Here is a 23128-nt window from a genome sequence, read left to right as displayed (position 1 = left end):
GTAGAATTGGTTGTAGTATAATCTTATTAAGGTAAGTGTCCGTTGTAATTAGTTATAGTAAGTGTCCGTTGTAAATAATTTATTTCCGTCTATAGAATATACAGGCAACATCACCCACCCATTGTATGTATATATGGACTCGATATGGACCTGTGGTAAATGGTAATGCAATACACACATTAATCGTACGCGAATTACTCGACTTTTACATTTGTTCCTCTTCTTTGGTTCTTACATTGTCGCGATTACTCCTGCTAACCTTCCTAATTCCGCCACTTGATTGCACATTTGCGCCTGTTAATTTATAACATACGTTTGATTAGCTTAAAATTTTGCAAGTATATTTTTTTATCTTTGTCTGCTAATTGATTTTATGGATAATGATAGGTATGAAATGTTATGTGAGTTTTTCGATGCAATGGTTAGTTCAATTCGTCTTTTTCGACTGAAACGACTTCCTGCAACACTTTCCAAGCTTAGTCGAAATATCGAGTCTTTGACAGACAGGTACCAATTCACTGATTTATGATTCTGAAATGAGATTGAATTACAGTATAAGTGCTTTAATTTGCCTGTTTGTGATTTCTGGTTTGCATTATATAATGTAGGAGGTTTATGTTGCATCAGTTGGCGCAATTGAAGTATATAGTCCCGGATATTATTGCTGTTAAGAAAATCCGTGTGCAGGATGAAGAGACGGGTTGTATCAAGGAGGACCTCCTCGTTTCTTTACAGGTTAATGCGAAAGGAAGTGGCAGATATTCCTGTTTGAAGGGGATCTTTCACTCGCGAATCATTGATTATGCTACGACTCATCCTGAGGTATAAATTGATCTTCGCCTATTAAACAAATTCAGAATTTAGTTTTCTCACTTGGACTGTATGTTTGCTGTCAGCGTGATGATGTGCCGGAGGGAGAACTTCCTGAGCTGTTCTACATGCCGAAACAAGAACCTGATGAGACAAGGATGAATCAATCCTCAGTCTTACCGGGAATAATAACACTTGCGGGTCCCTCCTTTAAGAGGCGGTTCTCATCTAGGACTGTTAGAGGTCCAGTATCCGAACTTTGTTCAGTTGTGCCTTTGCCAGAAACTCCCATGAAGGAGACTACTATTGATACTGATGTAATGCCTGCAACACCTGCATTGCGAACACCAAAGCGTTCTCTTAGCACATATGACAGTGCTTTCAAGTCAGCAAAGCGTAGGGCTTTGAGATTTGAAGAAAATGGTGATAATGACAAGGAAATTGTTGTTCAAGTCCGAAATTCTGCCATTCCTAAGGATCTGCTGGCAGTACTTCCAGGGAACTTGTTACATTCAGTAAGTGGAATTTGTCCTAATCCATTTGTTTTCAGTTTCTGAAACATTAAGACTTTAAGTAGGGGAGTATCTTGCAGTTAATGGAGAAAGAGCAGAGGATATTAGAAGAGCAGGACCCAATTGTGTTACATGCACGAAAGCGACAACAGTTGATGGCCGGTGCTCCTAAACTCTTTGACATGATTCAACTACTGTTTCAGTCTATCAGGCGAACGGTGATGACAAAACAGGAGCTTATCCAGAAATTAATTACAGGCCATTTTGGACATTGTCGATAAAGGTAGGCGGTAGGGTCTTGAATAACTTTTATTCCTTCTGCAAATGGCTCAAATCCAAGATTATTGTAACCTCTTTGTTTGCAGAAGAAGTCGAGGAGCAACTTAAGCTCTTACAAGAAGTTGCCCCTGAGTTCATAACTGAGCAGTCCTCTTTCGGTGGGGATACTCAATTGCGGTAGGTTACATGTGAGTCCGTCTCATACAAAACCCGCTGCTAACAGATGGCTGAAATATAATGCATTATCTTGTGGTTTTGCAGCATTAATAAAATGGCATGTGCTGCATCTATACGAGCCAAACTTCTTGAAGCCATATGAGATTTGGAAGACTTCTCGGAATTTCCAGCTAATTTAGTGGAGTAAATGAATGATTTACATGTCCTGTCAGCAAATTTGCATTCTGTACATGTTTATTTATCTCAATTCTCAAATATGTTCCAAGCCTTCTGTCAGAACAGTATAACTGAGTAACAGCATGGTAAGGCGTTGGAGGTACCGAGGTATGTTATCTCGATGCCTAGAAACAGTGTAGACAAAGATGTGTTGCTTGGCATATACTTGATTCCTAAATAATGTAAGCTGATAGTGATATTTGAGATTAATTAAAGATTTTAACAATCACCATCATATAAAATTATAAACTAATAGTATACCACATTAGTACTCCATCAGCATTAGTACTCCATTTCAGACTATAATATTTTATTAGGAGCATTTGTCGTAATTATTGATGTAAATTAAGATCAAAGTCACCTAACTAGCTTCATTTTTTGTGGCATTTGGAACTTGGTTGCACTGTCTGGTGGTATGAATCAAATAATCGAGAAGCATGTATCTACCTGGGCAGACGGCAAGACATTTCCTGCAAGTTATGTCGTTCCATCAGGTAAAAGACCAGGAGACAATGTCGTTCCGACAGTCCCAAATATTCCTGTAATTGATCTCTCCAAGTCACAGAGTAGTCATCGCAAAGAAATAGTTCAACAGATCATTGAGGCTGCTCAACACTTTGGATTCTTCCAGGTTTTCACTTCTTTTGTTAACTCAGTACAGTTTGTCAATGCAATTTTCGATGTAATCTTATTTATAGGTCGTTGAAAAACGGTCTGTTTATGATGAATTAAGGGAGTCATTGATATTTGTATAACACATGAAAGTGGGAGTTAAACAGGTGATTAATCATGGAGTGCCTTGGAGATTAATGGATGATGCAATAGGTGTCTTCAAAGAATTTTTCGAGCTTCCTTCAGAAGAGAAATCAAGAATTTGTTTAGAAGAGCAAAGCCGGAAATTCAGCCTGTTCACAAGTAGCAGTGACTATGATAAAGAAACGCACCATTTTTGGAGGGATGCTACAACACACTCATGCACTCCTCTTGAAGAATGCATCCAGTATTGGCCCTCAAAACCTCTTAGATACAGGTATTCACATACGTACGCTTTCTTGATTGTTTTCGGATGATGCATAACAGCATAATGAAAACTGCACTAAGATTTTCAGGGAAGTTGTTGGGAATTATGTTGTCAATGTAAGGGAGCTGGGATCAAGACTTCTAGAGTTGATTAGTGAAGGACTAGGACTTGAACATGGATATTTCGCGAAAGAACTGAGCCAAGAACCAGTTTTGGTTGCGAACCATTACCCTCCATGTCCCGATCCTAGTCTAACTTTAGGTGCCGGAAAGCATTGTGATCCTAACCTCATAACTATACTCCTTCAAGAAGATGTTCCTGGACTTCAGTTTGTCAACAATGGTGAATGGATAAGTGTAGAGCCTATTCCATATGCATTTGTTGTTAACATTGGACTCCAATTGCAGGTAATTGAATCATATCACGACAATTTTGCAAAAAAAAGTTCCGTTCTTGGCCTTGTACTTGTCTGCTGGATGTGAGTCATGTTTTGAAATCTTTTTTTCTTAGTAGCTTGCTATGATGAATTCTACAGATTATTAGCAATGGAAAGCTGAGAAGCATGGAGCACCGAGTAGTAACAAATGCAGTAAAATCTCGAACAACTTCAGCCTATTTCATTGAGCCGCGAAAGGAATGCTTCATAGAGCCTGCAAAAGCTGTACTTAGTGCTGAGAATCCTTCTAACTATAAGGGTGTTCTGTATAAAGAACTCGTTAAAATCACCAGAGCAGCCTTCATAGAGTAAAAGGCTGATAATAATTCAGACTGTTACTGTATTATATTACGCATTATTACATTTGCAAACATTGCATTCAATCTTGACATGGATTACAATTACGGACTTCGTATATCATAATGTTATGATCTGTGCTTATACTTCATTGCTTCAATATAGGATCATACTTCACTTCTTACATTGTTCTTGAAAGGATGAAGATTGACGAAGTGAGGTCTCGGGTGTTATTCACGAGCATTCAGCCCTGGTGGAAAGGGCTAAGGAGTAAGGTAATGGTGATCTAGGGAGCTATGTGCCTATGCATAGACCTGTCAAACGGGTCGGGCGGGTCGGGTCCCGGGTCGGGTCATACGGGTCGGGTCAGAATACGGGTCGGGTCGAATACGGGTCGGGTCAGATACGGGTCGGGTTATACGGGTTAGGGTCAGAATACGGGTCAAGAAATAATCTCTAACGTCTTTTTTAAACGATTTTTTTAATTAAAAAAATATTTTTTTAAAATGTAAATCATATTTAAAATTAATATTTTAATCATATTCAACGTTTACATTAATTATATTGACATAATTATTAAAATAAAGTTTTTTTAATAATTATTTTATCATTAAATATTATAAAAGTTATATAAAATTAACTTTTTAGTTGTTTTTGTATTTTTAATTAATAAAAAAATTATTTTTTTAACTAAATTTTCAAATATAATATATAAATATTAATATTTTAATAAAATTCTTGATTTACCTTTGACCCAACGGGTCGACCCGTTCGGGTCGGGTCTCGACCCTAAAATAACGGGTCATTTCGGGTTCGGGTCAAACGGGTCGCGGGTCGAAAAAACCGGGTTTGTAACCCTAAAAAAACGGGTCGGGTCGGGTCGAATTTTGACAGGTCTACCTATGCATGATGAATATTAACACAACATGATGCATATAATTAGCCTTAACATTTCTTTAGGATATGTTGTTCTTCAATGATACTCCAACATTTGCAGTGAGGATATTATTTACCACAACAAATTCTATGATTATTGTTAGTTAGACATTCTTCCTACCATTGGTATAGATTTCTTGATTGTGATCCGCGTTAAACGCTTGCTTCCTGCAATAACAATATGTAAGGAGCATAAGTAAAACTGAACTAAAACGTGAAACAAACATTTGTTATAAGTAATAAGTGACTAATAACATAAGCTAAAAAAAGAAGAATTATGATTATTAGATTCAAAATAAAACAATCTAAAAATTACATAAAATAGAATCAAAGTGAACCTATCTAATCTCCAAATTTAGGTATATCATGCCCAATAGTGTCATGCTGCTCATGCACATTGGCGGAAATAGTTAGCGAACATATACATATTATTACCTTTTTATACGTGAAAGCCTATGAGTAATATAAAACGGTAACTTACGATTATCTTGAACCGATAGTTTTTAATAAGAAAAGCCACCTGGTCATCAACAAAAAAAAGAAGAAAAAAATAATTATAATCTCATTCAAAATAACATAATCTAAAACAATAATTTAAACGTTGCTCTCAAGAGGTTCAAGTGTGGGATTGTATCAAGGAGTTTGCCTTTATATAATATACTCATTGAAGTTATGTGGTGGATTGTTGCAAGGAGTTTTAGTTTTCTCGAAAACAATAATTTCTCCAATTATCTTAGCAACCACACCCTTCAAAATCTTATCTTAACTATAATTAAATCTGATCTTAACTATAATTAAATCTCAATTGAATTATTTTAAGCGAATTAATTATCTAAAATTAAAAACAGTGTTATGCAAAAGTTGGACTCTCTCATGATGCCTGAAAAAAAAGCCTCTTTTATATATACACATTGATTCTTTTAAAACTAAATTAACTCACTACGTAATCTTTTTATATTTTTGCTTATAGCTAAAAAAAGTGAGTTTCATCATCTGTTATGGAGGAATCTTGGTTGATATGCATGAAACTCTGAAGTGACAATGGAATTACATGCCTTTGAAAATCGACATTGTTATGTAATGGAGTATATATGCTCGATCATTTCATCTATTGCAAACTTGTAGTTGTGGACTGTTTTTCTTCTTGTCTTATGTTGTTTGTTTCTTTCACGCCTCCTTTGTTGAGAATATTGATTTTTTATTTATCCATAAAGCATTAGGTTCCGATAGAATCTTTCATCCAAGCTTTGCCATGAAAGCAACATTCACTTGACGGATTGATCTCAAACCAAGTTCCCGTTCTTATTTCACCATTCCATAAGACATTCAATACAGAGGAATTAATGCATTTCCGAATGGTATGGACCATTCTTCTTGGCAGCTTCATATTCATGAGAATATGTTTAATATATATAGGCTTGTGTCATGAGCTCGAAAGCTCCTGCCCGGGTAAAAGCTCTCGATTATGATAACGAGCTCAAGTTTTTCAAGCTCGGATAAGCTCGAGAACGGCTCAAGCTCGAGTTTTGTTTCATGAGTAGAAGCCGAGCAAGTCTGAGCCCTGACTCGACTCGGCGCTCGTCTCGTTATCTCCCCTAGTAGTAATTATGAATTATCCTACATGCGATTTCCTTGTTAAACACGTAATAAATTTTAAAATTATCTGTTTCTACATTGTTAAAACCGAAGTGTGTAAAAAAAAAACGACAATAAGCGAATTTACTTGCGACATATTTTTTTACCAATCCGGTACTTACACTTCACTTTTTTTTTACCAATTTGTCGCATATGTAGTTTTTTTTTACCAATATGTCACATACTTGCCACTTTTTTTTACCAACTAGTTGTTGCACCGCGCCCTATCGGGCGCGGTGCCCCAATTTGGCGAAACAGTATGCGACTATGCGCAAATATTAGATTAGGAAAATGAAGCGGCTGGTACTGTATTTGAAATGGTGTGTTAAAACATAGTAGCGATTACACAAACTAAAGAGGATATTTGGAAGCGTGATGGCTTGGGAAATATAATTATAAGCTGAATAGTTGTGAAAAGACGACAAAAATAATCACGCTACAAGGTGGAATTAAGTCGCCACTTTTGGGCAGCTATTACTAAACCAGCAAGCTGGTTATTAGGCCGGTCCATGTGAATCTCGCTGCATATATTATAAAATAGTCTAAACTTAACTGCTTATTGTGAATTTCACTACTTACATTATAAAATAGTCCATGTGAATCTCGCTGCTATATCAATATACAACCAATAACCCTATTTTCTACTCTAAATAACAACCAACTTATATGAGCTACTGAGATTAAAAAAAAACTGCAGCCTAGCAACAAAGTAATAACACAATGCTTATATCACCCGTCATTAATCTCTTTGAAACCACAAAGTATCTCTTTGGAGTCAAAGTCGCAAAGTGACTCCTACAAGTAAGCAAATGTCTCCTTTGTTGCCCTGCAGAAAGTATCAATGATTCACATATCAATATACAACCAATGTATTCGGTAAGTGGCATCTGCCATATAATCATAGTAAATTTTCTAAGCATAACAAAAAAACACTATTGTACTCTGAACACTGACAGACAGTGGCTAAAGAGCTAACCCTAAAAGCCAACTTTTATGACCATAAGACCATTTAAAGCTAGACAGATTTATACTTATTTGTTAACAATCAGATAAGTCTACAATCAAAAAATACAAGTTGCGGCTTGTGGGCATTATACTATGCAAAACAATGATGAAATGGAGGGTGTATTTCCATTACATGCTTTTGTTAAGTTGCCAGTTAAAGCAGAACAGTCATTTATACTATCTACAATTCTACACCACATACGAACTATATGTAAAACCGTAAAAGAGATGGAAATTATGACCACATGATTTTCTTCTAGTTTCCGCCATACAATTTAATACATATTCAAGGAAGGTAGAACCCACATGGCACCAAAAACCTCTCCATTCTAAGATTTAACGTTTTTTTTTGGTTTGCACCCAACCAGAAAATTTCATACCCTAGGACTCAAGTATTTAGCGGTATGGGTCAGTTGGGGTGATTCTGGTCATTATTATTGATGGTTTGTTTTAACTTAGTCGAGTCACGGTCAGTTTTCTCGACTCTAAACCTTAAACAAACTCAAAACCTGATCAATCGCTTCTCACTTTCCGAGTAAACTTACTCTTCAGAGAAATCATACACACGTGTCTAAGGGGTAACTATTAGTGAATCAGTGTACCAACATGATAAATCAATGAGAAAATGTATCCTGCGTTATGGGAAGGGAAACAAAGCACCAAATAAACGGAAGAACGAAAATAACAGCACGAACAATCTGGCTATTTATGAGAATCTTTCAGTAACACTTGAGTGTTCTAGTGTGCTACAAGGGTCAAACTATTAAGAAAGAGTTCATCAAATTGAACTTGATCTTACCAAGTCTGAGCAAATCTTGAGTCTTTTGCAGGTGGAAGACGTTTTCGGTATGGATCGCCACATCTTCCTTATTGCAACCATGCAACCACAAGACGATGGCAGTCAAGTCACTAACAAAGCAAAAATAATAAATTAGCATATTGGTCCAATTCAACAAATTGAGATACAAGTTGACGCAAAAGATCAGAATATTGATTACAACGGAATATGAATATGATTCCTACACACTTCCTCCACTTCTACTCAATCCTTTTGAAAAAGGATACTCCATCTACCCGAAACTTTTGATATGATTTTAAGTTTTGACCAATCAAATTCGTATAGTTTTAATGTCAAATTTCAAAAGTTAGGGTTAAGAAATTTGAATAGCTGAGACAAATTAAACCCCATAAGCAACAAAACCTAAATTTATTCGCCATCTACAAAGAAACTAATTTATTAACCTAAAAATAAACCTGAAACACAAGCAACATTAATGTTGGTAATTGATCAGCCATGTCTAACCTTCATGGATATATAAGTACAACAAAAAGCATGAATGTTTTACAACAGTGGATTAATCTTACCACCAAAACCACCTCATTTTCTTCTATTGAGAATGAGAGTATATACCGGTGAGAAAACTGGTGTGATTGGCGTTGCTTTAACATTGGTGATACATCTGAATTGAGTAAATACTGGATTATAAAAATCGAATCAACAGTATAGAAGATGGTGATAAAATTAAAATTAGGGTTTAGGAATGATATATACCTTGCGTTTGAGACAGTAAGTGTGTAACCAATGTCCGATGATCCTCCTTGCATTATCTGCAAATCACAAACTTGTTCGTAGTGTATGATTAAATATCTATGTATCAGATACTCTATTAAAGTGTGTCGTGTATTTGAAGATACCTATACTTATGAAATTAGGCAACACTGATTTGAATAGATATTATACACCACTTCTCTATAGAAATCATCTCTACCTTTAGAATTCAAATTTAACCTGGAATGACTCAATTATTCAATGATCTCGTGAAGATCGGGCAAGATGCCGAGATGTAGCAGCCTTACAATGGTCAATCTTTCACAACCAGCCTACAAAAATGCTAAACTATGACTTAATTTCCAACATGACAATACACCATAGTACCATACCTCAGCAGCTTAAATGAGTAACGAGTTAAACTCTAAAAAATCTAGGGTAGCACTATTTAATTCAACTTCAGCCTAGTGGTGAATTTCTCAGCGATGAACACTTCATTCTCAATTCAAATTCAAAGAAGTTTTTTCAGACCATTTCACTTATGTTACGATAGCTAACTATTCAGTCTAACATAAATTCCTCCATGAATAGCAGTATATCACACTATCTACTCCAAACATGGCTACTTGAAAATGAACTACAAAACCACAGTCCACGGAACAAGCGTCCAACGTATTCAGCAAGATGTACCAACTGGAGAAACTTAGTAGTGAGTTAGAGGCACATTTGCTTACCATGCATTCCAAATTTGAACTACTATATAGTTAAGTAACATAGCACCTAGTATCCACTTGTTTCTATTTTCTCAACCCCGCAAACATATCGAAGATATTACATCACTTTTCTCGTCTGACAGTCAATCTCGCCTGATAAAAATAGCACACTCTAATGAAGTAAAAAAAAAAAAAAAAAAAAGACCGGCAATTAAGTAAAATATACGCAAATATCCTTTGAATTCAGCAGCGAAAAACCTACTGTATCACATACTAAAAGCAGTAAAAATCATACTTCTTCCAATTCATTTGATTCTTTACGTTTGATTAAAATACTTCTCACAACAACAAAAAAACGTAAAGAATCAAACGAAATTAATTGTGCTACTTAAGCGAATCACAACACTGAAATCAGAAACTAATAAACACGAAAGATCAATTAAACTATGGACAAACGAAATGTTTCATTCATCAGAAACACAGGATTTCAAAACAGTGAAAAATTTGCTAACGAACGGATCGAAAATCAACAGGGTACTCATAGCGATGCAAATAATTCGATAAAGTAAGCAATAAAGTTACACTTGTCAATGACTTTAAGGGGAATAGCGCTCAAACAGTGAAGAGATAAGTGTAATCCCCGCCAAAAGGAAAACGAGAGCATTAACCACAGGGAAAACCATAGCTAAATGTCCAGACACTGATCAAAACAAGATTCAACAGGGTAACTGTGGCTGAGCATCTCATCTAAAGTGACTGGGAAATTAGAAGTATAATCAACAAAAGATTATTTAGCCAGCAAATTTAAAAGAGGTACCAAAGCACGACCATATGCAGAAACAATGATAGCACTAACAACAGGAAAACACGAGCTACTGTCAACAATAAACTTATACTTGCCAATGACTTCAAAGAGTGCCACGCTCTCAAACAAAGAAGCGACACGGTCAATCCACTGTGAAAAGTAAAAAGAAAGCACTAAGCAAACGTCACGCCACTACTTCATAGGTTGGAAATTAACTCTAGCTTCAGAAATCAAATAATAAAAGCTAAATGGCCAATCTCATATTAATTCTTTAATTTGGAGATAGGAGATCATTAACTAACCAATCCATGGGTCATAATACTCCACAGATTCATTAAGCTTGGAACAAATACAGTATCATCTTGGGCCTCTTGGCCTAAACTGAAGGTTTTGTTCAACAAGTGTTATACTAACTACCTCAACAAACTCCCCACAGTGTGAAATTTCCAAAAATAATTAGTTGAAACCAAGGCCTACTCCTGTGGTTTATGGTAATAATACGGTATTTAAGACATATGAACATGACGAACTGGCCACTACCTGCCATTTTGCAGTACAAAGAGCAGCTTGAGGTCCCTCTTCGAGTAAGCCGGCTTCCATAACTTGACTCCAAGCTGTAAACGACAACATCAGCACCTAACATATTCAAAAATACACTAATCCCTAAGAGAAACCACTTCTAGGAAACAGATATACAAATGACCCAAACAAAACACGGTTTAATCAGATATACATATGCCACGACAAGGAACAACACCTCGCTTGTCCCCATTCTTCTGTCAAACACATTCTATTTAACTGATATGATACTGAATAGGTTTAGGCCAACATGACCTTTTTGTAAATATTTTTCATTGCTGGTTTACGCCTCAGTAGTACTGTTTTTGATGTCATAATCAATTCATGTGCTTGCTCAATACAAGATTGCTAGCAACTGAGAGTTTCTTGAAAGTTGATCTCATGTTAAAATAATTTGAGATTAACACATTAAGCTACGAATGCTACCCATATGCAGATACTTTCATTGACTATTTGATGAAAAAAAAAATTTTGGAAACAAATAAACGCCCTTACCGTGGGGAAATTGTATCTCCTCATCACTAAACTGAACCACTGGTAAGCCTTTTGATACCTTAAGGGGATACAATGACTTGAGTTTCCAAGATGCCTTCTTGGCTTTGATATGCATACGATACATCGAACAAACAACCATAGGTTAAATAAGACCAAAGATGACCTTATCAATTCACGAAGTGCAACATGGCAAAGTACTGTGCAGCAATTATTGGTGAAATGTTAGTAATATTAATAGATCAAAAAATAATTACAAGACAAATTATCAGCATTTGGAATGCCAATTTACACAAGCTATCAATTAGAGCATTACATTCCCATTTTTTCAGCCAAATACTATCTTTTTGACTCACAGATAGAACAATCTTAGTCCTAATTCTCTTCATGACCTCCTCTTTAATTTGTTCTACAACCTTACCATGACGAAGTAGAGTAGCATTAACTAAACTGCTGAAAGGCATGTAAATTAAAGTCGACATACTTCATTTAGTTCATTATCACTATCATTACCCTAGTGTCTCCAAAGAGAGCACCAAGTAGGGTAATGGAAAAAAAGAAGAAAAACAGTTACATCCATTCAAAGCACAATGCATAGATTTTCAAAGAGTCTTATATGAACCAACTCAACAACAAAACCTGCTAAATATCTAAAGTATTGTGTAATTAATTACTCATTATATGATTAATGAGTTGGTTTCACATGTACGACCGTCTCATATAAATACTTGTAATCTTCAGTACCCGGATGTGCAAATGATTGTATGTTGTGTAACCATAGAAGGAAGCAATAACCCTACACAAAGGCAGGCAATTATCAGTGTGCTACAAACATACACATTATACAGCTCAACTGTCAATTGCAGGATAATAATTACCTGTTGAAGTCTCTACTGCTCACAAATCCTCTATCTCTGTTTCCTTGGAAACCCCCTTTTCTATCTTCGCCAGTGTGCCACGTTGCCCACCTGACCTTGGCCTGACCATTGTTTCAGCACCCGATAATCATTTAATGTTTCAGGCCGAGGGGGAGGTCTCTCTTGGAACCCCATGTATCTCCCAACGCCAAAACCCGGCCTACCAGCTTCCAAGGCTGGCCTGCCCGACATCACCCAAAGTCATCATACATATGCATTCCTGACATGCGCATAGCATTCGATATCAAGCAGAAAGGCAAAAGCGAGAAGGATAAGATTAAATATTTATCCCTTGTCATCCCGTAGTCCTATATTCACATGCAAACATGGTATACAACATAAAATAAGGGCATTACACTATTGCCTCATCCATTAGGGAAGAAACCTCTTTTATTTTGGTTAATGTACAAGTACGACCTACCAAGGCAAAATTGGACTCACAATATCCAAAACTGGTGACTTATGATTCAAATCCAGCTTTTTTATAAGAATTTCAAATAATTAAATAACTAACCTTGTCGGGTTGATTTCTTTTACAGATGTTCTCCAAATAATACAACCGGGAAACAAATCTTAAAATTAAAATAAATAGATGTAAATGAGAAAGAGGAAATTAATTAGCATCTTTTGTAACTTCGATTATGTTAGCTTCTAACAATCAATTGAAGCTTTAAATCGTGTAAACCACATTGATTAAACCCCAGCTACACAAAAGCAACATAAAACCTAAGAACTAAAAATCATTTATTAACTTACATAAAGATGAAATCCGAAGACTTTGAGAAAATCTGGTAAATGGGCGGTGGAAGAAGGAGAAGGAAGCGCTTCAGACAAAAATCTCCAACATCTGTTCTCAACCACCAGTGCACGCCAAAACCAACTAAAAGGATCATCACTTTCAAATCACTCGCTAACACCGCTTCTCTCCGATCAGATCAGAGGCATGCAAATAAGAAAATGGAAATAACCACCAAAAACACAAACAACCAAAACAGAGAAGAGAGAAGAGAGTAAAGGTGATGAAATGGAAAACCCAGTGTGGTTGAGACGAATTTGCCAGAGCAGAGATAAGTAATAGAAAGAAATGCATGGATCAGGAAGGAGAGAATTTGGTGAGACGATGAAGGATGAAAATGGAGCGATTTGAGCAATGAAATTGAGTGAAAAGAATGATAATAAAAGGGGGCAAAATTGGGAGAAATGCACAAAGTTACTGTTCTGGCTACAGTAACTTGTGTTTGGGTTTTTTAAAGAGTATGGATATGGTCATTTGGCCCATTATGATTCCATTAAGTCGTGTATGTTTCAATGTGTAACATTTTGTAATGCAAAAATCTTCTGCCCGTTTTGGATTACGCAACAATGGAGCCCAATTTCTCTCCATTTTCTAAAAAGAAATGGAATAAAGTCATTTTTTAAATATCTAACGATTCTAAATTTACACATAAAAATAAAGGGAAGTAATAATTATTAATTAAATATATCCTGTGCCAAAACAAAAGGGACAACGATTGACTGAGACGGAGTGGGAGTAATTATTACTACTAATATTAACGGTGGAGGGCGAAGCCAGATTTAAAGACCCCTCACTAAATGCTACTGAACTTGTACTTGATGGTTGGGGAGGAGTTAGTGGATCATGCAACTCAATACTCCAGTACGCACTAGGCATCGTAAGTTTTGGACCCCCAAAATCCTGTACAATTTCTACATCCATTCTACGACCGACCAAGCAGTATTTGCGATTGTCCGATAATATGCGGGTGACACTTTGATTATAAGGACCGTGCGGATCAAATTTCCAACTTATTTCGCCGATCTCATGGTCGGCCTTACACATGCGTAATAATGGATTAATAATATCCTCGCACCGCCCAAGCTGATAATTATTGCGTGCTAATATAAAGCTAGGACTATCAATATTGCTAGTTACATATTGTAAGTTCCATACATAATCTTCGGAATAAGTAACCCCGTTTCCTATCTCATGACGTAGATATAGTTCATCATCATATAGAGCAATGTATCCGCCACATTGATAGTTTTTTATTCTAACCAATGAATTATGGGGTGGGAATATCATTGTTGTATTGATAAGAGGTGGTTTGGTTTGTGTTCCGGGTGTAATTCCGGAGCAGGATTTGTGACCACGTAAGCTTGATGAATGACGTCTTTTTGGTTGTCTCTTCCTTTCGGTCTCTCCTGTAAAGATGAACAAACTGAGGGCTCGGCTTGGTACCGAGCGTACTCACTCCGACGCTCAAGTCAGTAAACTTAAAGAGATTAAGTTGTGTGTTAACTTGACAAAGTATATTGTAGAGAGATAAGGGAGTTTATACCAGATTTTCGGTTAGTTTTTGGGATCCTTTTCTCAATGGGAGAAGTGGAGTATTTATAGACCTTCACCTTTTGTCACGTAGTGGCCAAGTGGCTAGCAGGTGGAAAGACTATCTTACCCTCGCCGAGGGACCCATGCCGGGACGGCGGGCCTGGTTGACTCCATGCCGAGGGGACTGGATGTGAGTACGCGGATATGCCTCTCGGTCGGCTAGTTGCCGAGACCGAGACCCAAGTGACAGACCGACGGGCTATGTCGGTTAGGCTGTTAATACGTTGACTTGCTGTCTTTTGGCTTTGACCTTGCTCAATGTGTTGACTCGGTCAGCGGGTGCAGAATATGCCCCATTAATTTGCCCCCAGCGTAGTCTATGCCGTGGTATGGACCTTCGATGAGTGTTGAGCGTATTCTGCGCATGTTGAACTTTTTCCCCGGCTTCTTCTTCCTCGGCTTGGTTCTGTTCAGGCCGTACCATATCCCCCCTCCACATGGTTGTGTAATGGACATCCAATGTGGAAAAGAAAAAATGGCGCTGGCCGAGACCAAGGTTGAGAGTGTCGTGTGCTTTTGATTGCCCCCGGCCGGTGCGGCCAATCTTGGTTGATCAGCTGGCCGTTAGCAAGTAGATACCAAGGAGCGTGTCAAAGAAGATTTGTTACTGTATGTCGATTGACATTCCGTGGTCGCATGCTTGACACGTGGCTTGTGCCGATTGGTGGGCGCTTTCATGGGCTTTGCTCGATTGGTCCATCTGAATGGGTTTTGCTCTATAAATAGAGCAGTAATCCCCTCATTTTGGCCATCAAACTTCATTTTCTCAAAAAAATTTCCTCTCTCTTAGCTTTTTCGAAGAAATTTCTCTCTAGTCTTCAAAGCGTTACTCGGCGTAACACTTTCTTCCAAGGTAAACAAACAAATTTTTCCCAACTTTTTACTTGTTTAAATAATTGTTGTCACCATGTCTTCTCGCGATGCTCAACCCAAGAGTACCTCTCTGCCGGGGGGCGAACCGTCGCGTCCGATGAACATGAGCCACTGGTTGTCACCCCGATAGGGTTTGGGGGTCCCAAGTCGCCTTCTCCTGAAATTGAGGAGAAATTTTTGGAGGGTTTTGATGATGACGATGATGAGGCGACCCAATCTGATGTAAAGAGGCCGCATTTCTCGTGGCACGGCGACGCCTGCTCGATCAATCCTGATCGCGTTTGAACAAACAAGTTCGCCTCTGTCTCCGGGCCTGACCTCTTTGAAGATCATTACTCCTTCGGCAGGGGGTATAGAATAATTGTCCCTAAGGGTGATCAGGCAGTCTGTTGCCCTCCCGAAGGCTGTATCGGCGTGTACATCAGACACCTGGAGTAAGGGCTCCAGTTTCCTCTTAATGCACACGTTGCTGCCATAATTAAAGTCATGAATGTCGCCGTGGCACAACTGCATCCGTTGGCCATTAGGACTATTATTGGCTTTGTATGGTTATGCATTTTCAAAGGGGAAGCCCCAACGGTGAACCTCTTCCGCCGGCTCCACCATCTTCGGCAGACTACCCTAGGCGGCTCGGGGTGGTATAGTATACAGACCGAGCCGGGTTTCGTCACCGTTTCCAAGCTGACATCTTGCAAGGATTGGAAGGGGCGGTGGGTATATGTTGAAGTGCCGGAGGACTATCCACTGCCCCGGTCCTTTCAGAGCCGCGTCAACTTGCGGTGTGAGAATCAGGGGGAGCGTGGTAGATATGTCTCCCGGAATAAGCTTAAGATGGACGCCAAGAAAGTCTATCTTAAGGAGGACGAAGAGCGGGCAATGAGCCTGTTCGAGGCTGAGAAGGATGGCACGCCGAAAGGATGGATGCCCCCGACGCAGATCGTCCTTCAAGACGAGCTGCTTTGCCACGTCGGCCTCATACCGGCCCTCGGCCAGGGTAAGTGGGGTCGGTGTGAGGCCCACTTTTGCTTTTTATGCTTCTGTATTTGCCCCGGTTTACTTCTTTTACTTAACTCGTGCTTTGTTTCTCGCAGATCGATTCGGCCAGGATCTCTCCGTCTCTATCCTAGAAAGGTTGGGACTCGACCAGGGCAGGAGAGTTGTTGAGCTGCATCCTAAGGCCGCGCCACGTGATCGTAGATCGCCCAAAGACGAGATTATAGAGAGCAATGAAGACGATGGATGGATGTGGCGGCTCGAGCGGAGATCGGCGGTAACGTGCGCGCCGGGAGACCAAAAACAACGTCACGGCGGCAACGGCGTCAACTCCAGCTCAATCTTCAATCCCCGTAGTCCAAAAGGAGCGGGTGGTCGTCGATGTTGAAGAGGAGGTCACCGTTGTGGAGGGTCCTCCTCCTTCAAATAAGAGGAAGGAAAAGACGCTGCTTCTCGCCGCATTCCGAGGCAGGGATAGAGAAGGGGTCAACCGGCCCTCTGCCCAAGAAGTCTAGGACCGGTACGGATCTAACCCATGGCTCGGATTTAGCAGGTTCCCTAGGCATCCCTGATGACAGGCTTTCTGATATGTCGATGAATGTTGACATGGATGCTTTGTCTGGATTTTTTGTAGAGATCGCCGCCGCCATTGTCGTTCTCACCGAACGGCAATTAGAGAAGCAACTTTTGTGCAGACGGGCGATAGAAATGTCACCGTCGACTCCTCATCCCAGAAGGTTTCCCCGCTCGCCTTACGGCGGAAGGCATAAGGTTGTCCAAGAGGGTGGTGAAGTGGGTCGAACTAGCGGCGCTCATATTATGGAGCAAGAAAAGGTCATGGCTCGAGCGCCCGCGCTTGAACGGCTTAGGCTCGAGCTTGCCGCTAAGAAGGAGGCCGAGAGGTCGAAGGAGGACTTCCGGGCCGCCATGAAGGACTCCTCGCCGAGCGAAAGCTTAGGGAGAACGCCGAGAAGGCGGTCCTAGCCGAGAGAGCCAAGGTTAAGGTGCGGAGGGCGATCCGCTAAGTCGCGGGAGGAGAAAGACAAATTTGAGGGCGGCTATAAGGTCGTGGTTGAGCGAAGGAGAGATGGAAGACTCGCATTCGGCCGAGGCGAAGGAGCATAAAAACACCAAGGCTATCCTTGCTCGGAGGAGAAGGACATTGAGACGTCAAGACCGTCATCATCCCCGACATGTGTGCCCGCACGGGACCAAGTCAAGATGCTACCGGGATGCAATTAAAGAGCTCGTTCCTGAAGGCTCCTTCCCGTGGCAAGAGTTTGACCGACTTCTGAATGAGAAGGCCGCTGCTGCGGAGGTCAAGGCCGCGGATGAGGCGAAGGCGGCGAAGGCCGCTCAGGAGGCTGCGGAGAAGGCGGCCCGGGATGCTAAGGTGAAGGAGGCCAGAGAGGAGACGATAGGGCAAAGGCAAGTGAAGTCGCAAGCTTTCCTCTGGGCCGCCCACCGTTGGTGATCTTTGCCCTACTCGCCGCCGGTGGCGAGCATCACCAAGCATAGGGAGACGGGCGGTCGTCACCAAATTCACCCGGCCCTTCTAACAGCTTCAGCTGTTCGGGGGCCAACTATTGAGCCTTTCCTCCCTGCCATCCTTTTGGCGCTTCAAGTCTTATGTTTGTAACCTTTTGTTGTACCTTCTTTTTTTTTATAAGCTTTGGTAGGTTGTGTTTAGGCTATCCCTATGGGGACGGCCGTCGACTTTGTTTTGCCTTGTAAACATTTTTCAATAAATTTTGTTTATTTGCCTCCGGCTTGGCCGAGGCTCTGATCTCATTCTCCATTGAGTTGTCTTCTTACGTTTTTAACATATTGAGCGCTTTTTCGTTTTTACCTTCGGCCTGGCCGAGGCAGTTAGATTGCGTATCTCAACTGTACTTAAACGTTTTTAAACATGTTGGCATGTCGGTCGCTTCCTCCTCCACTCCCGATCTTAGCCGAGGCGGTCAGATTTGCGCTTCCCAATTGCCGCTGTGAACATGTTAGCGGTTCGGTCGTTGTTCCCCGTCACTCCCGGCTTTGGCCGATGCAATCGAGGTTACGGCTCGACAGCGTTCGTATCTATAGACATATTGATCGCTTCCTCTGCCACTCCCGGATTGGCGGGCGATCGATTTGCGTTCTCAATCGTACTCATACGTTCTTAAGCATGTTGGTCGCTTTCGCGAGTATCAATTGCATTTGTAGTGATTTGCCGGCTAGCGTCTACTAAGCATGTTGGTCGCTTTCGCAGTATCAATCGCCATTGCGGTGATGATCGCCGGCTTTGGCCGTGGCGTCTACCTTGGTACGACTACGGAGGGGACTCTTCATTTTGATGGGAAACTTGGATCACTCTTCATTAGATATAATCACGCGTTGGGGTGCCCACAACGGTCTCGTACACCTCCGCCGCTATATGAAGTATTTTCTAAGGTTGTCTGTGTTCCAGTGGCTCATTAGAGGCACTCCCTCCATGTCTGTCAGCCGGTATGTCCCCGGCCTCATTTCTTCAACCACTTTGTAGGGTCCTTCCCAGTTGGCCGTCATTTTACCATGGATGTTTCCTTTGTTTGTTGCAGCCGACTTTCTTAGGACTAGATCTCCTACTCTTAAGTCCCTTTTGTGGACCCTACGGTTGTATGCTCTTCTCATTCGGTTTTGATACACTGCCAATTTGAACCGTGCCGTGTCTCGACTTTCTTCGACCAGGTCTAGGGAGGCTCTCAGGCCTTCCTCATTTTCGACTGGGTCAAAGGTTTGCGTTCTAAATGTCGGCACCGCCGCTTCAATTGGCGGGTGACGGCCTCGGACCCATAGACTAGGTGGAATGGATCGCACACTGTTGCTTCTTTTTCCGTGGTTGAAGTGACCACGGGACGCCGGGTAGTTCATCAGCCCATCTTCCCTTTAGATCTTCAACCTTCTTTTTCAACCCGTTCAATATTGTTTTATTAGCCGCCTCCCGCGTTGTTCGAGGGTGGCAGACGGAGGAGTATGCGAATTTGATATCGAACTCTTCCAGCCAGTTCATCACCATGTCACTCCAAAACTCTCGGCCGTGGTCAAATATCATGACTTGGGGTAACCCAAAACGAGTTATGATGTTCTCCCAAATCACCTTTCTTACGGCCGCCGTGGTCTTGGCAGGTACCGCGACAGCCTCGACCCATTTGGTGAAGTAGTCAACGGCGATGATCAGGTACTTCCTTCCTCCGGAGGCCGTCGGAAATGGTCCTAATAAATCCATCCCCCATTGTGCAAATGGTAGGGGACTAAGTACCGATTCATGAGTCTCGGGAAGGTGCATGTACACGAGAGCATGCATCGACAATTCTTGCACTTCTTGGTTTTGGCCCCGGAATCTTTCAAAGCATGGTAGGCCGAAGTAGCCGGCTCGGAGAGCTTTGTGGGCTAGCGTTCTCGCTCCCATGTGATATCCCTGGATGCCTTCGTGAATCTCTGTCAAGTATGAGCTCGCGTCTACCGGGCCGACACATTTCAAGAGTGGTCTTATTACGGACCTTCTGTACAATTTTCCTTCAAATACCAAGTACCTTGCGGCGATCCTTCTTATCTTCTGTGAGAGACTGCGGTCCTCCGGTAACTCTTTTGTTAGTTTGTATTTCATTATTGGAGTCATTCACGTCGTCTTGGCTTCGATGTCGCCCACCATGCCGAAGGTCTCAGTGATGCTTTTAGCATTTTTGATATCCACCAGCACGGTTCGACTGACATTCTTGATGCTTGAACTGGCAAGTTTTGAGAGAGCGTCGGCTCGGTTGTTCTCAGACCTGGGGATGCACTGTATTTGGAAAGATTTCAATTTTGCGGTGTCAGCTTTTACCCTTTCCAGGTACCTTACCATTCCATCGTCTCGAGCCTCATACTCTCCTCTGATTTGATTAGTCACTAGGAGTGAATCTGTCTTCAACACAATATGCTCCGCCCCGGCAGCTCTAGCTAACTCGACTACAGTTATTACCGCCTCATATTCGGATTCGTTGTTTGAGGCCGAGAAGGTAAACTTCAAGGCGTACTCAAACTCGTCCTCGTTAGGGCTGGTGATAAGGATGCCGGCTCCTGAGCTGTTCGCCGTGGAGGACCCGTCGGTATACACTTTCCACACACCGGGATGTGATTCTTCTTGATATGTGCACTCAGCCAGGAAGTCTGCAAGCGCTTACCCCTTTATCGAAGGCCTCGGCTTGTACTGGATGCCAAAGCCGAAGAGCTCCACTGCCCATTTGATAAGTCTGCCGGATTTTTCGAATTTTTCTAACGCTTTCTCCAATGGCTGGTCGGTTAAGACCGTCACGGGATGCGCGTCGAAGTAGGGTTCAGCTTCCTTGCGGCAACGACTACGGCGAGGGCTGCTTTTTCGATCAGTGGTTAATTTCTTTCGGCGGCCAGCAGTGTATGGCTGATAAAGTAAATTGAGTGTTACTGCTTACTTTCTTCCATGGCGATTACGGCACTGACCGTGGCCGAGGTAACTGCTAAGTATAGATATAGCGTCTCCCCCAGCGTCGGCCTGGACAGGGTCGGGAGAGTTAGAAGATGGGCTTTCAGTTGCTTGAAAGCCGTGCTCTGTTCCTCCCCTCAGCTAAAGTCTTTATTCCCCTTTAGCACTTTAAAGAATGGGGTGCTCTTGTCGGCCGACCGAGAGATGAATCGGGCGAGAGCCGCTATCCTTCCGGTCAGTATCATAACCTCTTTTCGATTTCTCGGCTCCGGCAGGTCTAGTATTGCTTAGACTTTCTCTGGATTGGTATCAATTCCTCTGGCGCTGACAAGCACGCCGAGGAACTTGCCGGCCCGGACACCGAAGTTGCATTTCATTGGGTTAAGCTTCATTTTATATTTCCTTAGTGAACAAAATGTCTCGCTCAAATCGGCCAAGTGCTCGCTGTCAGACTTGCTTTTTACAATAGCATCGTCGACGTAAGCCTCGATGTTTCGCCCTTTTTGATCTTGAAACACTTTGTCCACCAGCCTAGTGTAAGTTGCGCCAGCGTTCTTCAAACCGAACGACATCATTTTATACATATATTTGCCGTTATCGGTGATGAATGCGCACTTAGGCATGTCTTCTTCGGCCATAAACACCTGAAGATACCCTGAGAAGGCGTCTAGCAGGCTTAGCATGGTGTAGCCTGCCGTTGCGTCAATTAAACTATCTATTCGAGGCAAGGGATAACAATCTTTAGGGCACGCTTTATTAAGAGTGGTAAAATCAACACACATCCTCCACGCCCCTGACGATTTCCTCACCATTACAACATTGGCTAGCCACTTAGGGTAAGTACAAGGCATGATAAAACCTGCCTCTAATAGTTTGTCTACTTCAACTTTGATGGCCTCATCTTTCTCGGCCGAGGAGTTCCTCATCTTCTGCTTGACAGGGCGAGCGGTGGAGAGTACGTTCAGCTTGTGAACGATCACCTCCCGGCTCACGCCTGGCATCTCGGCGGCTGAGTATGCGAAGACATCTTTGTTCTTCCTCAGCAGGTCTAGGAGATCGGCTCTGAATTTTGGCTCCAGGCCGACACCGACAGTTACGGTGCGCCCTGGGTCAATTTCCACTTCCTCGGTCTCGGCTCCTTCGACCATGCCGACGTTGGTGTGCATCGGATCACCCTCCTGCTGTAAGGATGGGCTCTTCCCTTTCTCTAATTTTTTCGCCACTTTGAGGGATTGCATGTTGCACCCCCTGACAGATACTTGGACATTGACTATTTCGTCTCTTTCATCCTTTGAGACGAGCTTTTGCGCTTCCCCCCGGTCCGAGACATACATCAATGTCAGGGCCCGGATGGACATTACTGCATCGGCCTCGCTCAAAGTGACTCGGCCTATGAGAACATTGTAGGCAGACGAACCATCAATGACCACGAACTCATATAAAACATTCTTGGCCGCATCGGCTTGGCCAAACATCACCGCGATCTGATTGACCCCGGGGTACCAGGCGCCCCGGAGAAGTCAGTATAGCGGGTTGGTGCAGGGCTCGGGTCTTCAATCTTGAGCACCGAGATTGAGAAAGCACTCGAACATGATGTTTGTGTAGGCGCTGTGTCAATCGGCACCTTTTGACCAAGTGGTTGGCTATGTCTAGGTGGACTACAAGCGGGTCGCTGTGCGGAGCGACGACTCCCTCGTAGTCCTTCTTCCCAATGGTTATATCGGGGATTGTGGAAGCGGGGATCGCTGTTTTGGGCACAAAGTTGATGGCTTGGTATAGCTCATTCAGGTGTCGTTTGTGCCCATTAGCTGACCCACCGTTCTCGTTCCCCCTGATGACAACCTGGATCACTCCCATTCGCTGGAATACTGATTTTCTATTCGCCCCGTCGGAGCTTGTTTTCGGGCCTCCAGCTACATACTTGCCGAGGGCCCCTTTCGGATTAGCTCCTCGATGGCGTTCCTCAGATGCCGACAGTTGTCGGTCTTATGGCCGGCTTGGCCGTGGTAGTCGCAAAACTGGCTAAGGTCGCCGT

General features: G+C 41.8%; 2 protein-coding genes and 1 pseudogene across 13 annotated transcripts; 2 read left to right on the top strand and 1 right to left on the bottom strand.

The window, feature by feature from the left end:
* The first annotated feature begins 324 nt into the window (after positions 1-324).
* LOC141591657 (CDT1-like protein a, chloroplastic) lies at positions 325-2311 on the top strand (annotated as a pseudogene).
* Positions 2312-2321: 10 nt separating this feature from the next.
* On the top strand, positions 2322-3901 carry LOC141591667 (hyoscyamine 6-dioxygenase-like). The gene is made up of 4 exons (XM_074412071.1): positions 2322-2625; positions 2774-3024; positions 3104-3422; positions 3551-3901. The coding sequence occupies exons 1-4, from the start codon at positions 2410-2412 to the stop codon at positions 3761-3763; spliced, it is 999 nt and encodes a 332-aa protein (XP_074268172.1). The 5' UTR covers positions 2322-2409; the 3' UTR covers positions 3764-3901.
* A 2865-nt stretch (positions 3902-6766) lies between these two features.
* On the bottom strand, positions 6767-13770 carry LOC141591604 (uncharacterized). Of its 12 annotated transcripts, none has more exons than XR_012520953.1 (9): positions 13136-13765; positions 12341-12599; positions 12207-12258; positions 11466-11567; positions 10932-11005; positions 8877-8932; positions 8690-8800; positions 8124-8233; positions 6767-7145 (listed from the first exon to the last, which is right to left on the bottom strand). XR_012520953.1 is itself a non-coding variant. In XM_074412035.1 (9 exons), exons 5-9 carry the CDS (start codon positions 9612-9614, stop codon positions 7018-7020), a joined length of 366 nt encoding a protein of 121 aa, XP_074268136.1. In that variant the 5' UTR covers positions 9615-9739; positions 10932-11005; positions 11466-12258; positions 12341-12599; positions 13136-13763; the 3' UTR covers positions 6767-7017. The 12 variants fall into 12 exon arrangements, 6 of the variants coding, with proteins under 6 accessions (XP_074268136.1, XP_074268126.1, XP_074268095.1 ...); XM_074412035.1 differs by adding an exon at positions 9608-9739 and having other exon boundaries at positions 8736-8800; positions 11466-12258; positions 13136-13763; XM_074412025.1 differs by having other exon boundaries at positions 8736-8800; positions 9608-11005; positions 13136-13763.
* Between the last annotated feature and the right edge of the window lie 9358 nt (positions 13771-23128).

Source organism: Silene latifolia, chromosome 1 (assembly GCF_048544455.1).
Source record: "Silene latifolia isolate original U9 population chromosome 1, ASM4854445v1, whole genome shotgun sequence".
Classification (NCBI taxonomy): domain Eukaryota; kingdom Viridiplantae; phylum Streptophyta; class Magnoliopsida; order Caryophyllales; family Caryophyllaceae; genus Silene; species Silene latifolia.
Note: the sequence above shows the minus strand (reverse complement) of the source record. Positions and strands in the feature narration are given on the sequence as shown.

What these genes read in the sequence shown, in the direction of transcription:
- LOC141591667 (XM_074412071.1), top strand. Translation starts at nt 2,410, where the DNA reads ATGAATCAAATAATCGAGAAGCATGTATCTACCTGGGCAGACGGCAAG. An exon ending in AACACTTTGGATTCTTCCAG is followed by an intron (nt 2,626 to 2,773) that starts GTTTTCACTTCT and finishes GGAGTTAAACAG; the next exon opens with GTGATTAATCATGGAGTGCC. An exon ending in ACATTGGACTCCAATTGCAG is followed by an intron (nt 3,423 to 3,550) that starts GTAATTGAATCA and finishes TGAATTCTACAG; the next exon opens with ATTATTAGCAATGGAAAGCT.
- LOC141591604 (XM_074411994.1), bottom strand. Translation starts at nt 11,604, where the DNA reads ATGGTTGTTTGTTCGATGTATCGTATGCATATCAAAGCCAAGAAGGCA. An exon ending in TCACACCAGTTTTCTCACCG is followed by an intron (nt 8,187 to 8,735) that starts GTATATACTCTC and finishes GCAATAAGGAAG; the next exon opens with ATGTGGCGATCCATACCGAA. An exon ending in TCAAGATTTGCTCAGACTTG is followed by an intron (nt 7,146 to 8,123) that starts GTAAGATCAAGT and finishes TACTTTCTGCAG; the next exon opens with GGCAACAAAGGAGACATTTG.